This window comes from Saimiri boliviensis, chromosome 4 (genome assembly GCF_048565385.1).
Source record: "Saimiri boliviensis isolate mSaiBol1 chromosome 4, mSaiBol1.pri, whole genome shotgun sequence".
NCBI classification, from domain to species: domain Eukaryota; kingdom Metazoa; phylum Chordata; class Mammalia; order Primates; family Cebidae; genus Saimiri; species Saimiri boliviensis.
The window spans coordinates 165,587,102-165,610,458 of NC_133452.1; the positions used below are offsets into that span (position 1 = coordinate 165,587,102).

The 23,357-nt window shown below is 41.2% G+C and overlaps 2 protein-coding genes across 5 annotated transcripts in view; one reads left to right on the forward strand and one right to left on the reverse strand.

Moving 5' to 3' along the window:
* The window catches only part of LOC101038647 (olfactory receptor 2B2), a 147,495-nt gene that overhangs the window by 101,322 nt on the left and 22,816 nt on the right, over positions 1-23,357 (reverse strand). The gene's annotated exons all lie outside the window — the stretch shown is intronic.
* Positions 1,979-9,201, forward strand: ZNF165 (zinc finger protein 165). Of its 4 annotated transcripts, none has more exons than XM_010332707.3 (4): positions 1,979-2,068; positions 5,434-5,916; positions 6,194-6,332; positions 8,201-9,201. In XM_010332707.3, the coding sequence occupies exons 2-4, from the start codon at positions 5,506-5,508 to the stop codon at positions 9,106-9,108; spliced, it is 1,458 nt and encodes a 485-aa protein (XP_010331009.2). In that variant the 5' UTR covers positions 1,979-2,068; positions 5,434-5,505; the 3' UTR covers positions 9,109-9,201. The 4 variants fall into 4 exon arrangements, with proteins under 4 accessions (XP_010331009.2, XP_074254674.1, XP_039318618.1 ...); XM_074398573.1 differs by lacking the exon at positions 1,979-2,068 and adding an exon at positions 2,082-2,542; XM_039462684.2 differs by lacking the exon at positions 1,979-2,068 and having other exon boundaries at positions 5,833-6,414.

Sequence of the window (23,357 nt, forward strand, 5' to 3'; positions counted from 1 at the left end):
TATAAAGCCTTGACTATTCTGTAACTGAAAATCAGAGTGCCTTGACCTCTCTGGGACCTAGCCAGCTGCAGATTTTTTCCAGCATGCTTGAACCCAAGGTTGGGCCTTGAATATTTCCAGGCACTGATAAAGGTATCTGAATTGTTGCTGAAAACATTGGAAGAAACGAGCTCTAGCCCTGAGCCAAATTCTTCAAACCCTCATATAAACTCCATAACCTGACCCCCTCACTGCAGACATATCTAGGTAGAACACCCCTTTTCTCCCAGTATCCGTGGGGAGGATTTCTGCAACACCATGTAAGTTCCCTTAATAAATTCTTTGGACTGATCCTCTTGACACATAGTGCTTCTTTCTTTGGAATCCCAACCAGCCCATCTAGGATGGTTTGGGGCACTCCTTTGTGTGAATTCCCCTGCCACAACTTTCAGGGGACAAAACACTATGTACCTAATATAACTATCTTGTTAAAAAGCAAGGGATTAAGAAACACAAAACTTTTGATAGTGGGTCCTCAGATGAGAGGAAGTACAGAGAAGACTAGAAAAAGAGTAGTATTAAATGTAAGTCGTCAATCTATAATTCTTACAGACTAGGTAATGGATTAAACAATGTTCACACTTAAAAGCCATGCATGGACCAATGACAGCCAGCGGTTATAACAAATACCATTTTGAATATCTGAGTTCCACTGGGGTAAGAGGATGAATCAAACAAGGGCTCAAAAGAAAAGTTGCCTGGGAATGCAGGAAGGTTTTGCAAAGGAGGAGAAGTTTCAGCTGCATCCCTGCTGTGTGGGCTTCAATTTCACTGCCTGAGATTTAAACAGAGGCAGGAGTCACCCAGGCTAGAGTGCAGTGGTGCAATCACAGCTCACAACTGCCACCACCACCTCCTGGACTCAGGGGATCCTCCTCAGCCTCCCGAGCAGCTGGGAGTACAGGTTCGCTCCACAACCCCCAGCTAATTTTTTTTTTATTTTTTTATTTTTTTATTTTTGTAGAGACGAGGTCCCAACTCTGTTGCCCAGACTGGTCTCAAACTCTTGAGCTCAATTGATCCTCCCACTTTTGCCTGGAAAAGCGGGGAATTAGAGAGGTGAGCCATCACGCCCAGCCCACTAGTGTTAAAAAACGAAAGCAATAAACTGAGAGAGCCAGGAAGGCCTATGAAGAGACACTTCTCAGGCTTGTATGCCTCTTAAGAAAACTATCACATATGACTGCAAAACCCACAACCTTGCACAAAGGCCAGCACAAACTTACACCAAAAATATTTCTGCAAGGACATCCGCCCAGCAACTGCTTATCTAACCTCAGACTGGCGTCACCCTTGTTATTGATCTTTGTAGTCAAGAATAATCATTTCAAAACAATTATGTAATCCTCCTCATTCTTCCTTTAAAAACCTTTGTCTTCTTTAACATCCCTGAATAGAAACACAGTTCACTCTGGCACGTCTATTCCTATTGCAATGTCCTATTCCCAAATATACATCATTTTCTTTCTTTCTTGAGACCGAGTCTTGCTGTGTCGCACAGGCTGGAGTGCAGTGGCGCGATCTCGGCTCACTGCAACCTTAACCTCCTAGGTTCAAGCGATTCTCCTGTCTCAGCCTCCCAAGTAGCTGGGACTATAGGCGCCCGCCACCACGCCCGACTAAGTTTTATACTTTTAGTAAAGATGGGGTTTCACCATGTTGGCCAAGCTGGCCTCGAACGCCTGACCTCAGGTGATCCGCCCGCCTCGGCTTCCCAAAGTGCTGGGATTACAGGCGTGAGCCACCGCGCCGGATAGACATCATTGTCCTTTAAAGAGTCCTCTCTGTTATCTAGCGAGACACTACTACAATGGAGAAAAAAGACCCCTCCTTCAAGCCCTGAGAACCTGAAAACTTTGGCGAAAAGTCTGCTCCTGAAGAGACCCAGGAAGGCTTCTGGGAATCGTAGTTCAAAGGCATCCCGTCTTCTGCGCAGACTCACAAGTCCCTGTGGACGGAAACCTTGAAGGGTAGTGCCACTCCGTCCTTCCACCGGAAGTGTCCGATCGGAATCAGCCTTGTCCGAGAGGTGAGTCCGGGTTTGGGGACCCAGATGTCCGGCCCAGTGTCCTCCTCCAAACATCCAGTCCCTCTCATATTGCCTTTGAAATTAGCAGCCTATGAGTGACCAGACCTTGGACCTCAGAGGAATGTGGAACCAGCTTCGGCGTTGGGAGGGCAGGAGCGCTCCCGTTTTTTGGCGGTCTCCATAGTTACCTCCGCCGCGCGTGACGTCATAGTGGAGCGCTGAGAGGGCGTGGGTGGCGTGGAGGGTAGGGGGGCGTCCTGCTGATCCTGAATCTGGGGTCACTGATTAGTGGAGTGGCCCAGTCCAGCCAGATGGAACGGGAAGGGGCGCCACGTGTCTCGGATCTGCAGTTGTCTGCGAAAAGAAACTGCTGCGAGGGCCATCCCCCGTCTCCTGCTTCCCTTGGGAAGCATAACCGCCCTTTCGTAGGACATATGGGGACAACCCTGGCCTATCCTGAACTTTGTTGACACGGTAAATAGTATTTCCTGTGTGCTGAGGATGAAGTGAAACCTCTTGTCCTTGAGAAACACCGGTACTATGGGAGCCTGTACCAGCAGGCACTTCGAAGTCTCTGCTCGGCTTTGTGGTCTCTACCGGATTTCCCCTGACTCCCCTCCCTCCACCAACTAAACTCTGTCCCGTTTTTCCCTCCTCCAACATGCCCACCAAGGCAGTTTATCCAACAGGAACCCTGCTCTTAACCTCTGCCTTTCTCATAATTAATTACTCGTTCTTCCCTGTTCTCCTAGCGTTTGTTTACACATCTGTTTTTTGTAAGTCCCCCTAACACAATATATAAGGCACAAGATGCTCAATAAATATTTATTAGTTTAAAGCTACTAACTTTAGGGGTACTCAGTTTTAAATGGATGAGAAGTGATGAAACACCTGGAGATAGGACTGTCAGCTCTCTTAGGTAACATATTGTAGAAACAGCTGCTCAGCATAATTGAAGTTTCATTTGGATTATATGGGCCACCTTTACTCCCATCTTCCTATGCTAAATGAGATAATGCTTATTAAGCATTAGGACACTATTTGGTTAGCACATGTAGGAAACAACAAGACATAGCAAAGGAATGGACAAATAAAATATGAGGGATTGAGACTCTCTGGTTAATATAGCCTTTTTTTCTTTATCATTGCTAAACTTTGTTCCTACTTGAACTGTTTGTTTTCCAAGGTTCAGCCTGAACCTATGATATTTATTTTATACTCTTGGAGAATTAATACTGATTATATCTTCCAGCTACCCCTTTCATGAATCTTGTCTAAATCTGTCTTCCCATTCCAAGTTCTTTTCCATTACTGAAATATCATTTTTTCTACTGGAAATATTTTTCCAAATAGATGTCTTATTATCATCTTAAGTACAGATTATCCAAAACCAAAGTCATCTGAAACTTTCCTAATTTTTCCTTTCATTCAGTCAACAAATATGAAGCCTTAAAAACAATTAATAATGCCTAGTCCTTAACTTCATGGAACAGCAGTCAGTTGATAGGAAAAAAAAAAACACACACACACACACAAACAGCCAAACAACTAAAAATAATACAAGGACTTATATATTTATATATGTATGTGTTAGTAATTTTAAGAACTCAGTCTAGAGTTGAGGACTTTCTTAACAGTGCCAGTAGAATTCTTAGTCACTCCAGTCATCACACCCTGCAAGCTGATCTCACCATTAACCTGCTGCTCATTCCCACTTCCTCAACTCTTCCTGTCCTCTCTTTCCTGAATCTCTCTCATCCTTCTTTGTCCAATTTAAGCCCCACAACCTCTAGAACATACCTTCTACCATTCACAGTCTCTTCCCACCTCAGGACAGTTAGAACATTTAGTATCTCCACCATAAACTCATTTCATACTTCAACATTCAACATGTAACAAACATATACAATGTATGTGTCATATGAAACATACAATGCATGTGTCATGAAACATTTTCTCATTTAAATGTTTTATATCCTTGTGTTGTTTTGTGATTTCTTCCCAACTAGTTCACAAACTCAAACACTTTTTGTTTAATCTATTAAGCTGTATTTTAGAATACAGATTTTCCAGGCATATGCCATACTGACCAAGTTACCATCTCTAGGAGCAGGGCCCAAGAACCTGTTTCTAACAAAGATCCCATATCTTGATTAGGCAGCAAGCTCAGTGTTGTATTCAGACTTTCTTGTAAGCCAATGCTGTACAACTTCTAGCCCAATGCTTTGCTTATAATAAGGTTCTTAATAAAATGTATGTTATTGCATCAGTCAATAGTCAACTTAGTGAAATGTTTAGTAAAAGAAACTCAGGCCAGGCACAGTGGCTCACACTTGTAATCCCAGCACTTTGGGAGGCCGAGGTGAGAGGATCACAAGGTCAGAAGTTAGACACCAGCTTCGCCAACATGGTGAAATCCCATCTCTACTAAAAATACAAAAAATTAGCCAGGCATGGTAGTGTGCATCAAAAATCCCAGCTATTCAGGAGGCTGAGCAGGATAATCACTTGAACCTGGGAGGTGGAGGTTGCATTGAGCCAAGATTACTCCACTACACTCCAGCCTGGGTGACAGAGCAAGACCTCATCTCTAAAACAAAACAAAATAAAAGAACCTCATACTTGCATGAACCTCATACTTACAGTGACCTCTAGCTTTTCATATTTTTCATATTACAACCCACCCTAGAAATGAAGAACATTTATCTCCACAGTGTTCAGCAGGTCATTCTGCTCAGAAAAATTGACTCCTCTTCAATGACTCCTCAGTGCCTAAAAGATAAACTCCAAATTCATGAACTTGACATTTGATGTTTTCTACAGTATGGCTCCAAGCGTTGCCTCTATGATTTTTTTTTACAAACCTACTAACCGTTTTGCTTTTCCACTTCTGTAGACCTACCCTTATTCAGTTGTTCAGACTGTTTCTAATTTCCCATTTCTTTCTCTCTCACATCCTAGTCAAATCTTCTGTTCTTCGGAATTTCATTTTTTCATTAGGTTTCCCTTGACCATTGCAACCAACTGTATTTTTCCCACATCCTATTTTATGAAGCACTTCTATAATTTTTCATTTTACAGCCTTATTTTCTCTGGGACTTTTAAAATTTAATAACATGTACCTTGATAATATTTAGTATTACATTTAAGTTTCTTGTTTCTAATTTAAATTACCATATTTTTAAATTTAAATCTTAACCTGTCTTGAAGTAGAAATCCTAACAGTTGTATTCTACAGAGCAAGTATGCCAGTGCTTTTTGGATACAATAAATGCCCAGTAAACTTTTGTGTAATGGAGAATGATGATTTTTATGATGTGGTCTTTCATCTTCTTAGACAGTAATAGTAATTTTTGATCCCTCAGGAGAACTCTTGAAACTAAAGAAGACCCTTCCCAAAGCAGAAGTGGGTTTCTGATAAAATATTCTATCCAGAGATGGCTACCAAGTCAAAGAAAGCTGCAGCCCAGAACTCTCCAGAGGATGAAGGACTTCTGATACTGAAGATAGAAGAGGAAGAATTTATCCACAGGCAGGACACTTGCTTACAGAGAAGTGAACTCCTCAGGCAGGAGCTCTGCAGGCAGCTTTTTAGGCAGTTCTGCTACCAGGAGTCCCCTGGACCTCGCGAGGCACTGAGCCGACTCCGGGAGCTCTGCTGTCAGTGGTTGAAGCCAGAGATCCATACCAAGGAGCAGATTCTGGAACTGCTGGTACTGGAGCAGTTCCTGACCATCCTGCCAGGGGATTTGCAGGCCTGGGTTCAGGAACATTACCCAGAGAGTGGAGAGGAGGCAGTGACCATACTGGAAGATTTGGAGAGAAGCAGTGATGAAGCAGTACTCCAGGTGCATAGGGGAAGGGAGATCTAAGACCTCCATAGTGGATAAAGTCCCACAGTGGGAGGAGATGGCCTGAGATTGAGTATCTGGCTTTCAGGAGCTCTTGGTTCATTGTGCATTTATGTCTCCTTTCCTGTCTGATTCCACACTACATTTTACAATTGACTCAGACTCAATTCTTCCTTCCCCAGCTTTGTTTTCCTATGGAAGTTTCTCTTTGTTATTAGAAGATGTTTAACACTAGGATTCTTTTACAAGCCCAAATGTACTTTATTTTTCTCAGGTTCAAGCCCATGAACATGGACAAGAAATATTCAGGAAAAAGGTGTCACCTCCTGGACCAGCACTTAGTATCCAGTTACAGCCAGTGGAAACCAAAGCCCATTTTACTTCATCAGAACCCCAGCTGTTACAGGACTGTGGTAAGGGGCAGAAGGCCATCCAGTGCACATCACTGAAGAAACAGGAGAATGAATCTCCCTCCACAGACTAGTCCTGGTAACTGTAGGTGATCCTTTCCATTATTACCCAATGAAAAGAGAGAACTTGTTTTCTATGAGTCTTTGGCCAATTGTGGGGCAAAAGATAATTTTGTTCCTTATCCAGAATATTTCCAAAACATAGAACATTTTTATGATATGACCAAATTAAAGAAAATAAAAAATGAGTTGAGAAAATATCATAAAAAGAGAAAAGACGCAAAAGAAAAAGAAATACATGGACAGAAGCAAAACATGTTCATAGAGAAGTACATAAAATGATCAAGAGAAACAGATACGTGATAATGTACTGAGAAATAGTATATAATTCACAGGTTACATAGACTGTGATTCATAGTTTTCCTCTTATGCTCTTGGTCTTATAATGCTCTTTTATACTTTTATAGAAAGTTAGCTATACTTCTAGAGACTACTTCCATAGAATACTCATCTCTGTTCTATCATCTGTATTTTTTTTCCCCCAAGACAGAGTCTTGCTCTGTCACCCAGGCTGGAGTGCAGTGGTGTGATCTCGGCTCACTGCAACCTCCACCTCCCGGGTTCAAGCGATTCTCCCACCTCGGCCTCCTGAGTAGCTGGGATTACAGGTGCCTGCCACCATGCCTGGCTAATTTTTGTGTTTTAGTAGAAATGTAGTTTCACCAAGTTGGCCAGGCTGGTCTCAAACTCCCGACCTCATTATCCTCCCACCTTGGCCTTCCAAAGTTCTGGGATTGCAGAGTGAGCCACCACGACCAGCCACGATTAATTTTTAATACATTTCTACGTATTCTGCCTTCAGTTATGTTCTAGAAACATCTCCATCTATTCAATAAAAAATTGTAAAGTTTCCTCACACCACGAACAGCACTCCCTAACCCTCTTTCCTACCCTAGCGTTTTTTAGACAAAGGAAACCTTGTAACAAAGAAGGGCTGTTCAACTCTAGCGCAGTGTAGAGTTGTGAGCTACAAGGTGAGATTTGTGAAGACAGGATCATAAATCGACCTTGGAAACCAGGCTTGGAAGTTTAGACTTGTAACAGAAAAAGATTCAAGGTTTCTGAGTAGGGTATGAAAGGATGGCAGTGTTTAATGTCTATTAGTCTAAAAAGGATCTTTAGGATAACTAGGAAGAAGAAAAGTACAGGGTCAAAACAGCAAAGAGGCAGTTAAAGTCTCTAGATAGGAAATGGTGAGGTTCTAGACTATGGTGACGGTAGCAGAAATGTAAAGGAAGGGATTTACACAAGATACACTTAGTGGACAGTGATGACAGAATTTGGAAGACTGATTAAACATGGAATAGGAGGAAGAAATAGATGACGGGGTGGATGGAAGTTTTCTTACAGATACTTCAGGGTCTTTACAGCTTTACTTTTCTCTCTTCTGTCCTCATCTGCTTTCTTTGAGGTAGTGCCTCCATTTTCCCTGTAAGTCTAACATGAGAAACGTATCATAGACCCAAGGTTCCCAAGATCTCTTTCGGTCAACATTGTAGAGTTCTTTCTCCTTACTCTGTCTCCTCCTATTTCCCAGTTCTTGCTGATGGCACTCCTCCTCCCAATCTTTTCTAATATATGTATTTCACATGGCTGATTCCTCTCGCTGCCAATCACTGCAGGCATTACTTGCTCTTATCAATGTTTCTTTCATTCCTATCATCCTCTTTCATTCTCTCATTCCTCTCATGTGAAAGGTAATATATTAAAGTGAGCATATCAATATGTAACTATCCTGAGCATGCTGCAAAATTTTCTTTTCTTCTAGTGCAGCAAACAGGTGATATTTACCTCTTTCTTTTTTATTTTAGATACTGAGAGTGAAAACAGTAGATCCATGCCAAAGCTGGAAATTTTTGAAAAAATTGAATCACAGAGAATTGTATCTGGAAGAATCTCAGGATACGTATCAGAAGCATCTGGTGAATCTCAAGACATCTGTAGGTCTGCAGGCAAGGTAAAGAGGCAATGGGAAAAAGAATCAGGGGAGTCTCAGAAACCATCATCTACCCAGGACGGAGATTTTGGTAAAATCCTTAGCCACAAAAATATAGTCAGAGGTGAAATAAAAAGCCATGATGGATGTGAGAGGAGATTAAATCTGAACTCAAATGAATTCACACACCAGAAATCTTATAAACATGGTACCTGTGACCAGAGCTTCAAATGGAACTCAGATTTTATTAACCATCAAAGAATTTATGCTGGAGAAAAAATTCACCAACGTGGAAAATCTTTCAAGAGCCAAAAGCTTGCTAAACATGCAGCAGTTTTCAGTGGAGAGAAAACTCATAAGTGTAATGAATGTGGGAAAGCTTTCAGGCACAGCTCAAAACTTGTTAGGCATCAGAGAATCCACACCGGAGAGAGACCCTATGAATGTAATGAATGTGGCAAAGGCTTTGCAGGGAGCTCAGATCTTATTAGACATCAGCGAATTCACACTGGGGAAAGACCCTTTGGATGCAAAGAATGTGGGAGAGCATTCAGCCTGAACTCACATCTTATCCTGCATCAGAGAATTCACACCAGAGAGAAACCCTACGAGTGTAGTGAATGTGGGAAAACTTTCCGAGTGAGCTCACATCTTATTCGACATTTGAGAATCCACACTGGAGAAAAACCCTATGAATGCAGTGAGTGTGGGAGAGCCTTCAGTCAGAGCTCACACCTTAGTCAGCACCAGAGAATTCACAGGAGGGAAAACCTATTAATGTAAGGAATTTAAGTTTGTATGTAAATGCTGAGGAAATAGAACAATGTGAAAAACATTAAATAAAAAATAAATATTGGACAAGATGGAAGACTGAAAGATCAGTGTCTGGTCTTCATCTGTATGTGTGTGCTTTCTGTGAGACTGGGGATGTGCCCTTTCATTGACTACTAAAGTCAAACCAAAAGAGCTACATTTAGGGGGGCTAATAAGTAGGGTAGTCTATTTATTAGTGCAATGTAGAGAAACAGAGATTGGTGAAATAACTACGATTACAGTGTGGGAAGAAAAGGAAGATTTAAGAAAAGAGACTGATAATCAGCCCTAGTTAATTTTCCTAGTTTTGCACAAGGTGAGATCAGCTAAAGCCAGGAGTGAAATAGCTTGCACAGTGCACTGCAGAACAGTGTTTTCAGAGCATCCCTTTAAAAACTAAAGACCACAAAACTAAATTAAATGGTCATGTTAAGTTAATCATGTCAAATGAGGGCATATGTAATGGTAGCATTCCTATATGAGGCCAAAATCTGTGTCCAGAGGTCATACCAGGAAGTAAGAAACCAGAAGAGCATGCCAGAATCCAGAGACTGAAGTAAGACAGGAAGAAAACAGAATTAAACAAAAATTGGGTTAAGACTGAGAAAAGTTGTTCAACTTGAACTAAACCTCAGAAGTTGGAGGCGAGACTTAATATAACCAGGCTTTTACTGGTTTTTGGCACCCTACTGGGGTAGGTTGATAGGGACTATAGGGAGCTCTCCTAACAGAACTGGACAGGATTCTCTGGCCACTGGCAATTGTGAAAGATTACTGAGGAATTTAGTACTGGAAATAGTGGTCCTGAAATGTTATTTCATTGCTGCTGGCTGCTCTCTACAGAAAAGACTATAGTATAGAGAGCCATAGTATATGAAAGAGGGTAGAAAGGGATGATTCAAGTCTTAAATATTCCACAGTATCTAAGGTTTTTACATTATAAAATGTAAACAGGACCTTGACGTTAGATGTGTGATAATCTAATGTGAAATGCACAAAATTTCCCACTAAGGAGGCATTATAAGAAATAGCATTTACTTTCAATGACTTTTAAAATGTTGTGACGGCATCTAAGTAACACAATATTTGGTTTGTTTTTTAAGGTAATGTACAGAAACTGTGTTAGTATGTCCTATCTCATAATTCTGTAAGGGCTATTATTTTTCACATTTTATAGATGAGAAAACTGAGCTGTAGTGAACCACCTTGCTGAAGGTAACATAGTAAGTGGTCAAACCAGGATTTTAATGCACATTTTATTCCAGGGCCCTAGTTCTTAACACTTAAACTTGATTATGTCACTGAAAATATTCCTTTGGGATATAATTTCAGAAAATACAGCGCTTGTACACCACAACTCTAAAGTTGGGGTCAGGGTAAAGGGGGAGACCTAGCACCCTTCTAGAAGGTTAACAGACCAACATTTCAAAATCATGGAGGGAGCTGTGACCTATTAGGCCAGCAATCCACTATGGCCTTCAACCCCGCGGCGGCTCCCTCCTGGTAGGGGGCGAGCGAATCCACCACCGAGAGAGCCTCTTCCTAGAGGGGCTGGAAGCAGCTGGAGCCCCGGTACCTGTCCATCTTCAGCCAGGTGGTGTTGCCCGGGTAAGCGATTGTCCTGTGGCATCCAGAGCCTAGTTTGTGGCGCAGGGTTATGTGTGCACTTCACCCCCATAACTTATCTCAGGGTTCCTATTGAACAGGATTCCAGGGATGAAGGCGGCAGCTGTAAGAGGAGGCTGTGACTGAGGACCACCAAATTTGTCCCTCCCAACCACACACAACACCAAGACGCCCCCGGAAGGTGTGGAGAGACTCCCTTTTCTCTTCTCTCCCCTCCTGGCGCTGGCAGTATGAAGCCGTCTCCCAGAAGCATTAGCAGAGGAGCACTGTGAGAGAAATGAGGTGTATAATCACAATCAACTCATAATGAGGTGTTTATGCTGTCTTAGAACCTCTGAACACAAGTGGATCATTTTCTAATGATCAGAAGTGTTATCTGTAGATATGTATAAAAGCCACATGATCATCTCAATAGATGCAGAAAAGGTCTTTGATAAAATTCAACATCTCTTCATGTTAAAAACTCTCAATAAACTAGGCATTGATGGAACATATCTCAATGTAATAAGAGCTATTTATGACAAACCCACAGCCAATATCATACTGAATGGGCAAAAGCTGGAAGCATTCACTTGAAAACCCGGCACAAGACAAGGATGCCCTCTCTCACCACTCCTATTCAACATAGTATTGGAAGTTCTGGCCAAGGCAGTCAGGCAAGAGAAAGAAACAAAGGGTATTCAAATAGGAAGAGAGGAAGTCTAATTGTCTCTGTTTGCAGACAGCATGATTGTATATTTAGAAAACCCTAGGCTAGGTGCGGTGGCTCATGCCTGTAATCCTAGCACTTTGGGAGGCTGAGCCGAGCAGATCACAAGGTCCCGCTGACCAACATGGTGAAACCCCATCTCTATTGAAAATATGCAAATTAGCCAGGTGTGGTGGCACAGGCGTGTAATCCCAGCTACTCAGCAGACTGAGGCAGGAGAATCTCTTGAACCCAGGAGGTGGAGGTTGCAGTGAGCCAAGATTGTGCCGCTGCATTCCAGGCTGGGTAACAGAGTGAGATTCAATTTCAAAATAGAAAGAGAAAAGAAAACCCATCATCTCAGACCCAAAACTCCTTAGGCAAAGTCTTAAGGAGTTCAGAGTCATAAGCAACTTCAGCAAAGTCTCAGGATACAAAATCAATGTGCAAAAATCACAAGCATTCCTACATGCCAACAATAGACAAGCAGAGAGCCAAATCAAATATGAACTTCCATTCACAATGGCTAAAAAGAGAGTAAAATACCTAGGAATACAGCTGACAAGGGATGTGAAGGATCTCTTCAAGGAGAACTGTAAACCACTGCTCAAGGAAATAAGAGAGGACACAAACAAATGAAAAAACATTCCATCCTCATAGATAGGAAGAATAAATATTGTAAAAATGGTCATACTACCCAAAGTAATTTATAGATTCAATGCTATTCCCATCAAACTACCACTGACATTCTTCATAGAATTAGAAAAAACTACTTTATATTTCATATGGAACCAAAAAAGAGCCTATATAGCCAAGACAATCCTAAGCAAAAAGAACAAAGCTGAGGGTATCACACCTACCTGACTTAAAACTATATTACAATGCTACAGTAACCAAAACAGCACGGTACTGGTACCAAAACAGACATATAGACCAGTGGAACAGAACAGAGACCTCAGAAACAACACCACACTACAACCATCTGATCTTTTGAGAAACCTGACAAAAACAATGGGGAAAAGATTCCGTATTCAATAAATGGTGCTGGAAAACTGGATAGCCATATGCAGAAGACTAAAACTGGACCTCTTCCTTATAACTTATACAAAAATTAACTCAAGATGGATTAAAGACTTAAGTGTAAAATGCAAAACCATAAAAACCCTAGAAGAAAACCTAGGCAATACCATTCAGGTCATAGGCATGGGCAAAGAATTCATGACAAAAACACCAAAAGCAACGGCAACAAAAGCCAGAATTGACAAACGGGATATAATTAAACTAAAGAGCTTCTGCACAGCAAAAGAAACTATCATCAAAGTGAACAGGCAACCTACAGAATGGGAGAAAATGTTTGCAATTTATCCATCTGACAAAGGTCTTGGAAGACAGTGTGATGATTCCTCAAGGATCTGGAACCAGAAATACCATTTGACCCAGCAATCCCATTACTGGGTATATACCCACAGGAATACAAATCATTCTATTATAAAGACACATGCATATGCAATAGCAAAGACTTGGAACCAACCCAAATGTCCATCAATGATAGACTGGATAAAGAAATGTGGCACATATACACCATGAAATTCTATGCAGTGATAAAAAAGAATGAGTTCATGTCCTTTTCAGGGACATGGATGAAGCTGGAAGCCATCATCCTCAGCAAACTCACACAGGAATAGAATGCCAAACTCCACATGTTCTCTCATAAGTGGGAGTTGAATGATGAGAACACATGGACATAGGGAGGAGGACATTACACACGGGGGCCTGCCAGGGAGTGAGGGTGAGGGGAGGGAGGACATTAGGACAAATAGTTAATGCATGCAGGGCCTAAAACCTAGATGATTGGTTGACAGGTGCCACAAACCACCATGACACACGTATCTATGTAACAAACCTACATGTTCTGCACTTGTATCCTGGAACTTAATGTAAAAAAAAAAAAAAAAAAAGGGTGGCTGGGTGCAGTGGCTCACGCCTGTAATCCTAGCACTTTGGGAGGCTGAGGCAGGCAGATCACCTGAGGTCAGGAGTTCAAGACCAGCCTGACTAACATGGTGAAACCCCATTTCTACTAAAAACACAAAAGAAAAATTCCCCAGCGTAGTGACGGGTGCCTGTAGTACCAGCTACTGAGGAGGCTGAAGCAAGACAATCACTTGAACCCAGGAGGCAAAGGTTGCAATGAGCAGACATTGTGTCACTGCACTCCCTCCTGAGCAATAGAATGAGACTGTCTCAAACAAACAAACAACAATGAAAAAAAGGTGCTCTAAGGTGAAAGGATTTTAAAAAATAATAGAATTGAATGAATACAGGAATTTGGGAAAAGAGAATGGGAAAAACTGTAAAAGATTATTAAAAGTTTATCGAAATCTTATCTTGCATGGTCAAGGCTGACTGAGATTAGATGAAGCTGTTTATGCAACGTAGAATTTCATTTTCTCGCTTGAACAATACAGTATTAATGAGATAAAAGGCTGATGTTTATCTTTGAATAAACTATAAAAAACGTAAAAAGGAGAGAGATAGATTATTTGAAAAACTGAATCTCCTCTCTTTCAAAGAGTAAAGGATTATGCTTTTTGAAATATTTCAATTATCACTTGGGCTAAATAAATGATTATTATGACTTGTGATCTTATTTTTGATATCAAAGGTTTTAAGACTTTGATATTTGACAAACTTCTCAAAATCAAATTTCAAATTCTAAAATTAGGTATTTTCTACAAGGAATGCCTGATAGTCCAAGAGAGACATAGTAGGTTTATTTGGCATGTTAAAATCACACAGGAAGCACTGTCAGATAAGAAATAGCATTTAACTTTCATTGATTAGAACATGTGAGAAAAGGCAAAAAAAAAAAATTGAGTCACATTTGTATAAGTTATTAACATGCATTCCTAAATTTTATATTCCTAAAGTCTGATGTGTCTTACCGGTCATAATTATGATTCTGGTAAATTTTGTAGACCACATAAATAACCAAATTTTCTTAATTGTGTGTTTAACCATGACTACTCAAGGTTTTGTCCTTGAGTAGTCATCCACAGACAATTATTGTTTTACTTCTCAAAAAGTGATTTATAATTCACTACAGTCTAACATTTTATTTTTCTTAAAGAAAATTCATGGAAAGGACACTGACAAGTACTCTTGAATATAGGTTTCTGGTAACTTTGGAAATCACACCATTGGACTAGGTAAAAAGAACTTCCAGAACTCTAAAAAAAAAAAAAAAAACTGATGAATTCATGAAGATTACTAACCCAACGTCAAGCAGAACAAGAATCAATTACATGGGACTGAGCTAAGACGACTGCAAAGGTCTTTCATGACTTTCTGTTTGAAACAATTCTGGTACTTTTTATATTTTGTTTTCCAGAGTCAAGAAAAACTTCATTTTTATTTTGAGACATTTAATGGTTACAGTGATTGGGGAAAGTGTACTTTTGTAAGAAAACTGAAACTGCACACCAGTGGACAGGGATGAAGGCTGGGGAGGTTACCGCCTGCCGACCGCAGCGGGGAAGACGGACGGACTCAACGCTGCGGAGCTGGCACTGAAACCCTTTCTTTAGGACGAGACAAGCTATGAAACAAAACCCCACGCCTAAGAGAACCCATTTGAAAACTCCGCGGCGCGCACCGGGCACGCTACACCGTGAGCCCCTCTCCGAAGCCGCTGGAAGCTGGGGCGCAGGACCGGAGGAGGTTCGCAGACGCACTTCCGCCGGCTGTCCGGCGGGGCGCAAAGGAGCTGGTCGGAGCCGCGCGGCCCTTTCTACCCGGTCCAGCTCGTAGAACCGGCGGGAAGGGGCCGGGACGCCGCGGCCCGAGTCCCACAGCTCAGCCAGGTGCGGCGGGAGGAGCCCCGTCCTTGTCGTGCCCGCGCTGGAAGCGCCGTCCGAGACACTGCACGGACCGGACGGGTGGGCGTCCGGCCCCGGCCCCGTGACGTTGCCCTAGGCAACCCGAGCCCAGCTCCCCGCGCGACGCAGACAGTTTTCCCAGAAGTTGCGAAGTCGGATCCGGTGGGTCTATGCGGACACCTTTTCTCCAACGTGACCACCGACTATTGGAAGTCTTTTGTGATCTGTCAGGTCCTGATGGTTTAAGGGACATAGCCAGATCTTCCCGAGTTCGAGGCTTGTTATGGTTGTTCACTGATGCACTGCCAGCTCATTTATGTTACAGGGTAAACAGGAAAGGTGTTTGTAGTCTGGTTGGTTAAGTCTGTATTTTGCTCTGTTCTTTAAAATATCTGAACTAGTGGAAGGCAACCTGTAAAAGCCACTGCATGCCTTTTATCTTGAATGATTCCTGAAACAACTTTCTCCAAACCTGCTCCAGAAGCCCCTAAATTAATCCTGAAGAGCCCAGTTAGTGAAGATGTCTTTCAAAGATGCCGATTGGGTAACAGAAGCTAAGCCCAGAGAAATCACTAGAGGGTCTTATTGTGTGGTCCTAAGTTGTGTGCCAAAAAACAGAGAAGTGTCCCTGAGCACTACGGGTGGTCTCCCCTGCCAGCCCCTCAAAGACCAGGTCATACCTGGTCTCGATAACTGCAGTACTTTACTGACGTCTTACTAAGTGCTAGGCGGTGAGTCTAATGCTTTTCAGGCACTGGATCTAATACTTTTTGTAATTTTTCTAAAACAACCTCATAGTATAAGGTCTGTGGTTTAGTTAATCACATTGTACCAATATTACTTTTTGGCCTTGCAATTGTGCTACGGTTACGTAAGATGTTAATATAATAGGAAGCTGGATGAAGGATATAGGGATTGTTCTACACCGTTTTGGAAATTTTCTGTAAGTTTAAAATTATTTCAAAATAAAAAGCTGCAAACAAAATTTAAATGTTTTTTGTTTAAGAGGAAGGGGAATAGAAATTTAGAGAAATTAAGCCACTACACTTAAGATAATGTGACAAGATTAGGGCCCAGGGCTTTTGGAATCCTCACCCTATGCCCTTAACCACTGCCCACCGTGCTAATTCTGGGTAACAGATAGACCCTGCCTAAATCAGTTATTACTTGGAAAGTTGAAAATGCATATACGCATATGCATTTTTCTACTACCTACATTAGCATAGTTCTACTACTCAACTGTCTTTATTAATCTAATACTACTATTCCACTGTCTTTATCAACATGACTTTACAATTCCAGGACATTCTTGCTATAGGAGATAAAAATTGCAAATAATTATTTTTTTCAAGAACTTCTCCCCCCAAAAAAATCTATTTAAATGAATATCAAACTCTTCAACTTTCAATAATTAGCATGCAGTGTTTTTGAAACCCTCACCTCAAAACCTTCATCTTAATGAACGTGTCCATCAATCTTAAATTGTGTCACCATCCTTGCTCAGTACTAATTCTGCTTTGAAAAATCAGCATTAAACCTCTCAAATCTTGTAAATATCCTAACTTTGCTTTCCTCCCTCAGAAACGCTACTAGGACTCTGTCAAGGCAGTTCTTTTTAATACCCATAAGAATAAACTTCACTTTGCCTTACCAACATTGTTTTATTGTTATTTTGGGAAACAAGCATCCAACAATTTTCTCAGGATTGTGAAAACTGCTGTTTCTTGACAAACATTCCTTCTATTTGAGAAAAGGTTTAAACTGCTTTACACTTTTATTTTTTGAGCTATAGTTTGTTACCTTAGGAGTGTGCCTTAACATAACACAGCAGCAATCCTCTCAGCCCCTTCGAGCTACAATGCCCACTGTGTCCCTTCCACGGGCTCCTGAAGAGACAAAGCAGCTCTTTGAAATAAACAACACACAAAGGCTTGCCATAAAGCAGGAATCCAGTCCTAAAAGGAGTAGCCCAAACAACCAGGAGTTATTCTGCCAGCGCTTCTGACAGTCCTGCTACAAGGAGACTCCTGGGCCCTGTGAGGCCTTGAGCCAGCTCTAGGTGCTCTGCTGTAAGTAGTTAAGGCCTGAGATGCACACCAAGAAGCAGATGTTAGACGTGCTGGAGCAGTGCCTGGCCATTCTTCCTGAGGAACTCCAGGCCTGGATGGATGAACATCATCCAAAGAAAGGAGAGGAGGCAGTGGCTTTGCTGGAGGATCTGGAGGTGGAGCTGGATGAACCACACCAGCAGGTAGGAAGGGGTCCTATGCACTTTGGTAGAACAGCCTCGAGAAGGTGTCCAAGCTGGTCCTTTGTGGGATCTCTGGGGATCATGTGCACTGTAGCCCCTTCAGATGCCCAAATGAGCCTGCTTGTCCTCAGATTTCAGCCCAGGCCCATGTGCAGGAAATGCTTTCTTTTTCCTTTTTTATTTATTTATTTTTATTTATTTATTTATTTATTTATTTTTGAGACAGAGTCTCACTCTGTCCCCCAGGCTGGAGTGCAGTGGCACAATCTCAGCTCGCTGCAACCTCCACCTCCCAAGTTTAAGCAATTCTCCTGCCTCAGACTCCCGAGTAGCTGGGACTATAGGCGTATGCCACCATGCCCTGCTAATTTTTTTTTGTATTTTTAGTAGAGACGGGGTTTTACCACACTGGTCAGGTTCGAGCTCCTGATCTCAAATGATCCACCTGCCTTGGCCTCCCAGAGTGCTGAGATTACAGGCCTGAACCACTGTGCCCGGCCAGGAAGTACTTTCTGAGACATCAGTGCTTCTCAATCTGGCTAAAGAAGCAACATAGCTCCAGCCTCAATTTGTAGAGACTCAGCTTAAAAGTGACTCTCAGGACTCTCAAGAGCAAAAGGATTGTGGTTAGTGTTGACACTTAGATCATATGGCTACCCTGGAGACCTTAGAATCATCCATCATTTGGCAAATATATATTTACTTTTTATGAGCTAGGCACTATGCAAGGCACCAGGAATAGTAAACAAAGCTGATCTTTGGTTTCACAGAGACAGTCTTGTGACAGAGGTACTAAATACACAAATAAATATATTGTGACATTGTATATGGGGAGAGAGGGTAGTCAAGGAAGGCCTCTCTGAGGAAGTAATATGGGAGCTGAATCTTAAAAGTGGTGTAGAAATTAGCTAAGTGGATAATAGAGAGGAAAGCATTCCAGACCAAAAGAGCATGTGCAAAAACTGGAGTGGAAAAGAAATTCCTGGGTTTGAGGAATTGAGAGAAAACTAGTGTGACTAGAGTGTGGAGGCAGAACCCTAAAGAAGAAGTGGTCAGGGGCCAGGGCATAAGGGCTTTGTGGCTCCTGTTAAGAAGTTAGAAAATCTCAGCTACTCAGGAGGCTGAGGCAGGAAGACCGCTTGAGTCCAGGTGTCTGAGACCAACCTTGGCACCATAGTGATACTCCACTCCCCTCTGTGAAAACATCAGTCAATCTTTAGCTTTCACAGTGTGTAAAGCCTAGCTCTGGGTTCTATGAGGGTCCCTGCCCTAAAGGAGTTGAGTGTCAACAGAATGATTGCTATTCATTTGAGGCAGCATGATTGCCAAATCAGAGATAACAGTTCTGAGAAGGGAGAAATCTGTCTTTTCAGGCCCTGGTGGGGATATTAGTGGAATGACTGGAATTTGAACTAGATCATAAAGAACCAGTAGCATTTCACTGGGCAGAGAGCATCAGGAACAATGTTCCTCATACTTATCCCTCTTCTAGCTCTCTGTCCCTCTATTATCTTCCTCAGTCACATTAAGACTTGTAGTCATTAATCCCTTTTTTCCTCTCAATGTTTCTTTCCTTCCCTGTCCCATCAGACCCATGGTACATTTCAGTTTTTGCAAATATGGTCAACATTTTTCCACCCCACTGCCACATACCCACATGTACACACACACACCTCTACCCTGTTGAACTAGTCTTGAAAAATACCACCTCTGATCAAACCTTCTCCATTTTTCTGCCAACCCAAATCATAGCTATTCTTCAAGATTCAATTCAGCTGTCACCTTCTTCAGGAAGCCTTTCCTGATACCTTCCCACCACATGTTTGAGTTATATGATGCCCCTTGTGCATGCCTCTGTCATAGCATTAGCATACTATATTATTGCTTCATTTGTCTAAAGTTCCTGTATATCCCCCACAACTGATATGTAGAAAATGCTCAGTAAAGGTGAATGGTGAAGTCTGAGCAGAGAAATAATTTGGAAAAGTACAACTCATGATAAGAGGACGTGACTATATCAGTTTGCTGAGACAGTAGCTGATAGAGGAGTAATGCTAACAAGGTGGTCTGGAACAAAATAGAGCCTATTTTTATTTTCTTCTTGAGATGAGGGTTGAATTGAGCAGTAATATGATTTGGCTGTGTGTCCCAGCCCAAATCTCATCTCAAATTGTCATCCCATGTGTCCAGGGAGGGACCTGGTGGGAGATGACTGAATCATGGGGGCAGTTTTCCCTATGCTGTTCTCATGATAGTTCTCTTGAGATCTGATGGTTTTAAAGGTGGCAGTTTTCCCTGTGCACTTTTGCTTTCTTGCCACCTTGTGAGAACTGTGAGTCAATTAAGCCTCGTTTGTGTATAAATTATCCAGTCTCAGGATCTTTATAGCAGTGTGAAAACGGACTATACAAGCAGGAATGAACATGTGTCCTGTGAGCTGGATATAAGCTGGATTGCAGAGGGAGGAGAAAAAGGACCACTTTGAAGACTATTGCTTTAGTTCCAACTCAACATTATGAGGGCCAACAGTAGGGCAGTTTCAGGTGGAGAGGGAGAGAGAGAGATGTAGCTAAATCACTTGTCCTAAAGCTCCAGAGGGTACTGGAAAGAGAACAGACTGGCTCTTTCTGACTCCTCTCCTGGCTTCAGTAAGGGATCCAGGGTAACAGGATTGGAATCTTCCTATGTCTGATGGGTGGAAATGATGCTCACTTTCCCAAAGGAAATGAAGAACATAATTTTTAGAAATAGTGTCATCTAAAAAATATGAGCTATATTTTCTTCATTATGGTCTTCTTTGTTATACCTAGGGAGGATTTTTAATGACTATAGGATACTTCTTAACTATAGGGGTATGTTTGTTCATTCTAGAATCATTCTGAAATGCATGTTTGCCAAATTTTCTAGTAGCAGTATTATTAGAAAATAAGGTGTTTCACATGCTCAGGTTTTCCTAAATTACTGAAGCTTGCTATTTGCTGGTCAAACTTTCTTATTTAATGGGCCACTTACTGAGATGTATAACATATTCTTGGAGTGGGCTGAACACAATCCTTTTCGTGAAAACTTAATTACAATTAATTCAATTAATAAAATTATTACCCATAATTTAGAAATATTAATTAGTGCTCACTCTGGCCTGCATTCACTGCTGTCCTTGGAGGCTTTAGATAGGTAGGTCTATCAGATTTGTCCTAAAATGGTAGCAGACAACCACAGTAATAGATAGCAGATAACTTTAAATAGTCTGTCTCCACAGCCTATGTTCTTAACTCCATACGACAGACGGAATGTAAAAATGTGATAGAGTAGAAGAGTTAGAAAAATGAAACTGGAAAGGGAGGCAGGGAAAGTCTCACATCAAGACTGATGTGATTGTGCATCTGAATGACTTTAAAAATATATCAGTGGCTGGGCGTCACCCTGAGAAAGTGCATTTTTCTTGGACTGGAGTGGGGCCCAGGCTTGCTTTTTTTCCTTTACTCTCTAGGTGTAGCTAGGATCGAGAATCCCAGTTCTAGGATCATAAAGGGCTTGTATGCTCAACAGATGAATTTAGATGTGAAGCATATTTTTTTCTTTAATAGTAAATTAATTTTTTTGATAATTTTTATGAATTTCTGAGTTCACCATTCTTGTATTCTAACACCTTTCCTCCGGGTTCACTCTTGTTGAAATCTATCCTTTAAAAATCATTTTAGTGAGGTTCTTTGGGTGGTAGACTGAGCTTTTGCATGTTTAAAAGTTCTCTTATTTTGCCCTTCCTATGAAATGATGACTTAACTGGGATAAAATTCTAAATTGACATTTTTTTCCCTTCGCATTTTGAAGATGCCATTAATATTTCACTGTCTTCTAGCTCCTATTGTTTGCTAGTAAAAAGCGACTAACAGTCTAAATGCCTTTAAAAAACTATTCCATCTATTCTCTTTAATAGGTTTTAAATTTACTCTTAACTTTTATGCTCTGAGTTTCACTAAGTATGTCCAATATGGTTTTATCTTTGTTCATTTGCTTGGCCTGTAAATGTAGTTTTGCTGTAATACCCATGTTTTTCTTCAGTCTGGGGAATTCTCAGCCATGAGTTCCTTAAATAAGCATCTTTTTTATTCCTTATATTATTGTCTGCTGAATCTTCTAACAAGTACTGTTTAGAACCACTTATCAATCATCCATTTTACTTAACTGCTTCTTCATATATTTTATGTCTGTCTCTCTGTGGTACATCCTAGTGGACTCCTCTTCTAATATCTTCATTTATTCTCCCTTTGACTGTCTTCAGCCTATCCATTCAATTGAAGATTTTATTTCAAAGACTATCATTATTTCTAAAATTTTTATTTAGTTTTCATAGCAATTATCCTTGTTCTGCTTATTTTGTTTCATAATTTTATGTTTATTTGCCATGGATGTATGTTATCATTTATCGTTTTTCCATATCTTTAATCTATTAACTTCGTCAGGCTGTTTGATGAAAGTAATTTAATCTGGATTGAATTCATGTTCCAATTGGTGATTTTGTAACCATCTTTCTTAACATTCGATTCATTTGTATTGAAATTTCTATTTCTAGGCTCATTTTGAGTTCTGGTCTATTTATATTCTCTCCTTCCTTGTTTACCAATTCTGTTGTACTTTTACCTGCACCACCTCCAATCCCCTACCAGAACAAGGTTTTATACAGTGATATTTCAGGACTCCTGTTCCATGTGATATCACAAATATCATCAATGTAGTCATGTAGTCACAGGCTTCCAGTTGGCTTCACATAGTTCTTGGTCACTGGGTTCTCTCTTGTTCTGTGCACGTTAAGGTACTTGTGTATGTGTGTGCCTGTGTGTTCCACCTAGCCTTTGGCACCATGCAGTGAGATGGTGCCCGTCCCTGTTCTCATGGAGCACCTGTAGTTCTCCAGGTTTCTCTGGTGACAAGACTTCAGTCACTGTGTAAGACCTGGAGCCCAGCAGGCCCAGAGCTTCAGCTATAGCCACCATTCTGTGTTTTTGCTTCCTTTCTGGTCCACCGAAATGTTTATCTGTTGGTTTTGTTTTTCACAGATGTGTTTACAGATTTTAAATTTTTATCCATTACTTTGTGTATTTGGAGGTGAAGCATGAACTCACTGTGCCATCCTGACTGGAAACACACCATTTTCCTCAACCTCTTTTATTCAGTTACAAAATGAGTTTCTATGTCGTGCTTCTTTTTTATAATCCATATATTTTCTTCTGATGCTAATATGGATTTTAGTTCTTATATCTGTAACAGTCTTTTGGATGCCATCTATAATAGCCACTTTTTTATCTGGTAATTGTTCTAAAAAGACTATAATATTTGTGCAAGTTGCTTTCAGATTCTGAACACAGATATATTTCAGGTAGCTCTATGGTTTGAACATGTCCCGCAGAATTCACATGCTGGAAATTCAATCCCCAGTACAAGTGTTGAGAGGTGGGCCTTTTAAGAAGTGATTAGGTCACGAGGGCTCTGCCCTCATGAAAGGATTAATGCCTTTTTTGTGGGAGTGAGTTAGTTATCATGGGAGTAGGTTCCTAATAAAAGGATGAGTTTAGTGTATTCTTTTATCCCCCACCTCCCCTTTCTCCTTTTCTTTCTCTCTCTTCCCCTCCACCTTCTGCCATAGGATGGCATTGCAGGAAGACCCTCACCAGATGTCAGCATCTTGATCTTGAACGTTTGAGCCTCCAAAAGTGTCAGGAAATACATTTCTGTTCTTTATAAATTATCTCTTCTGTGTATTCTGTTATAGCAGCAC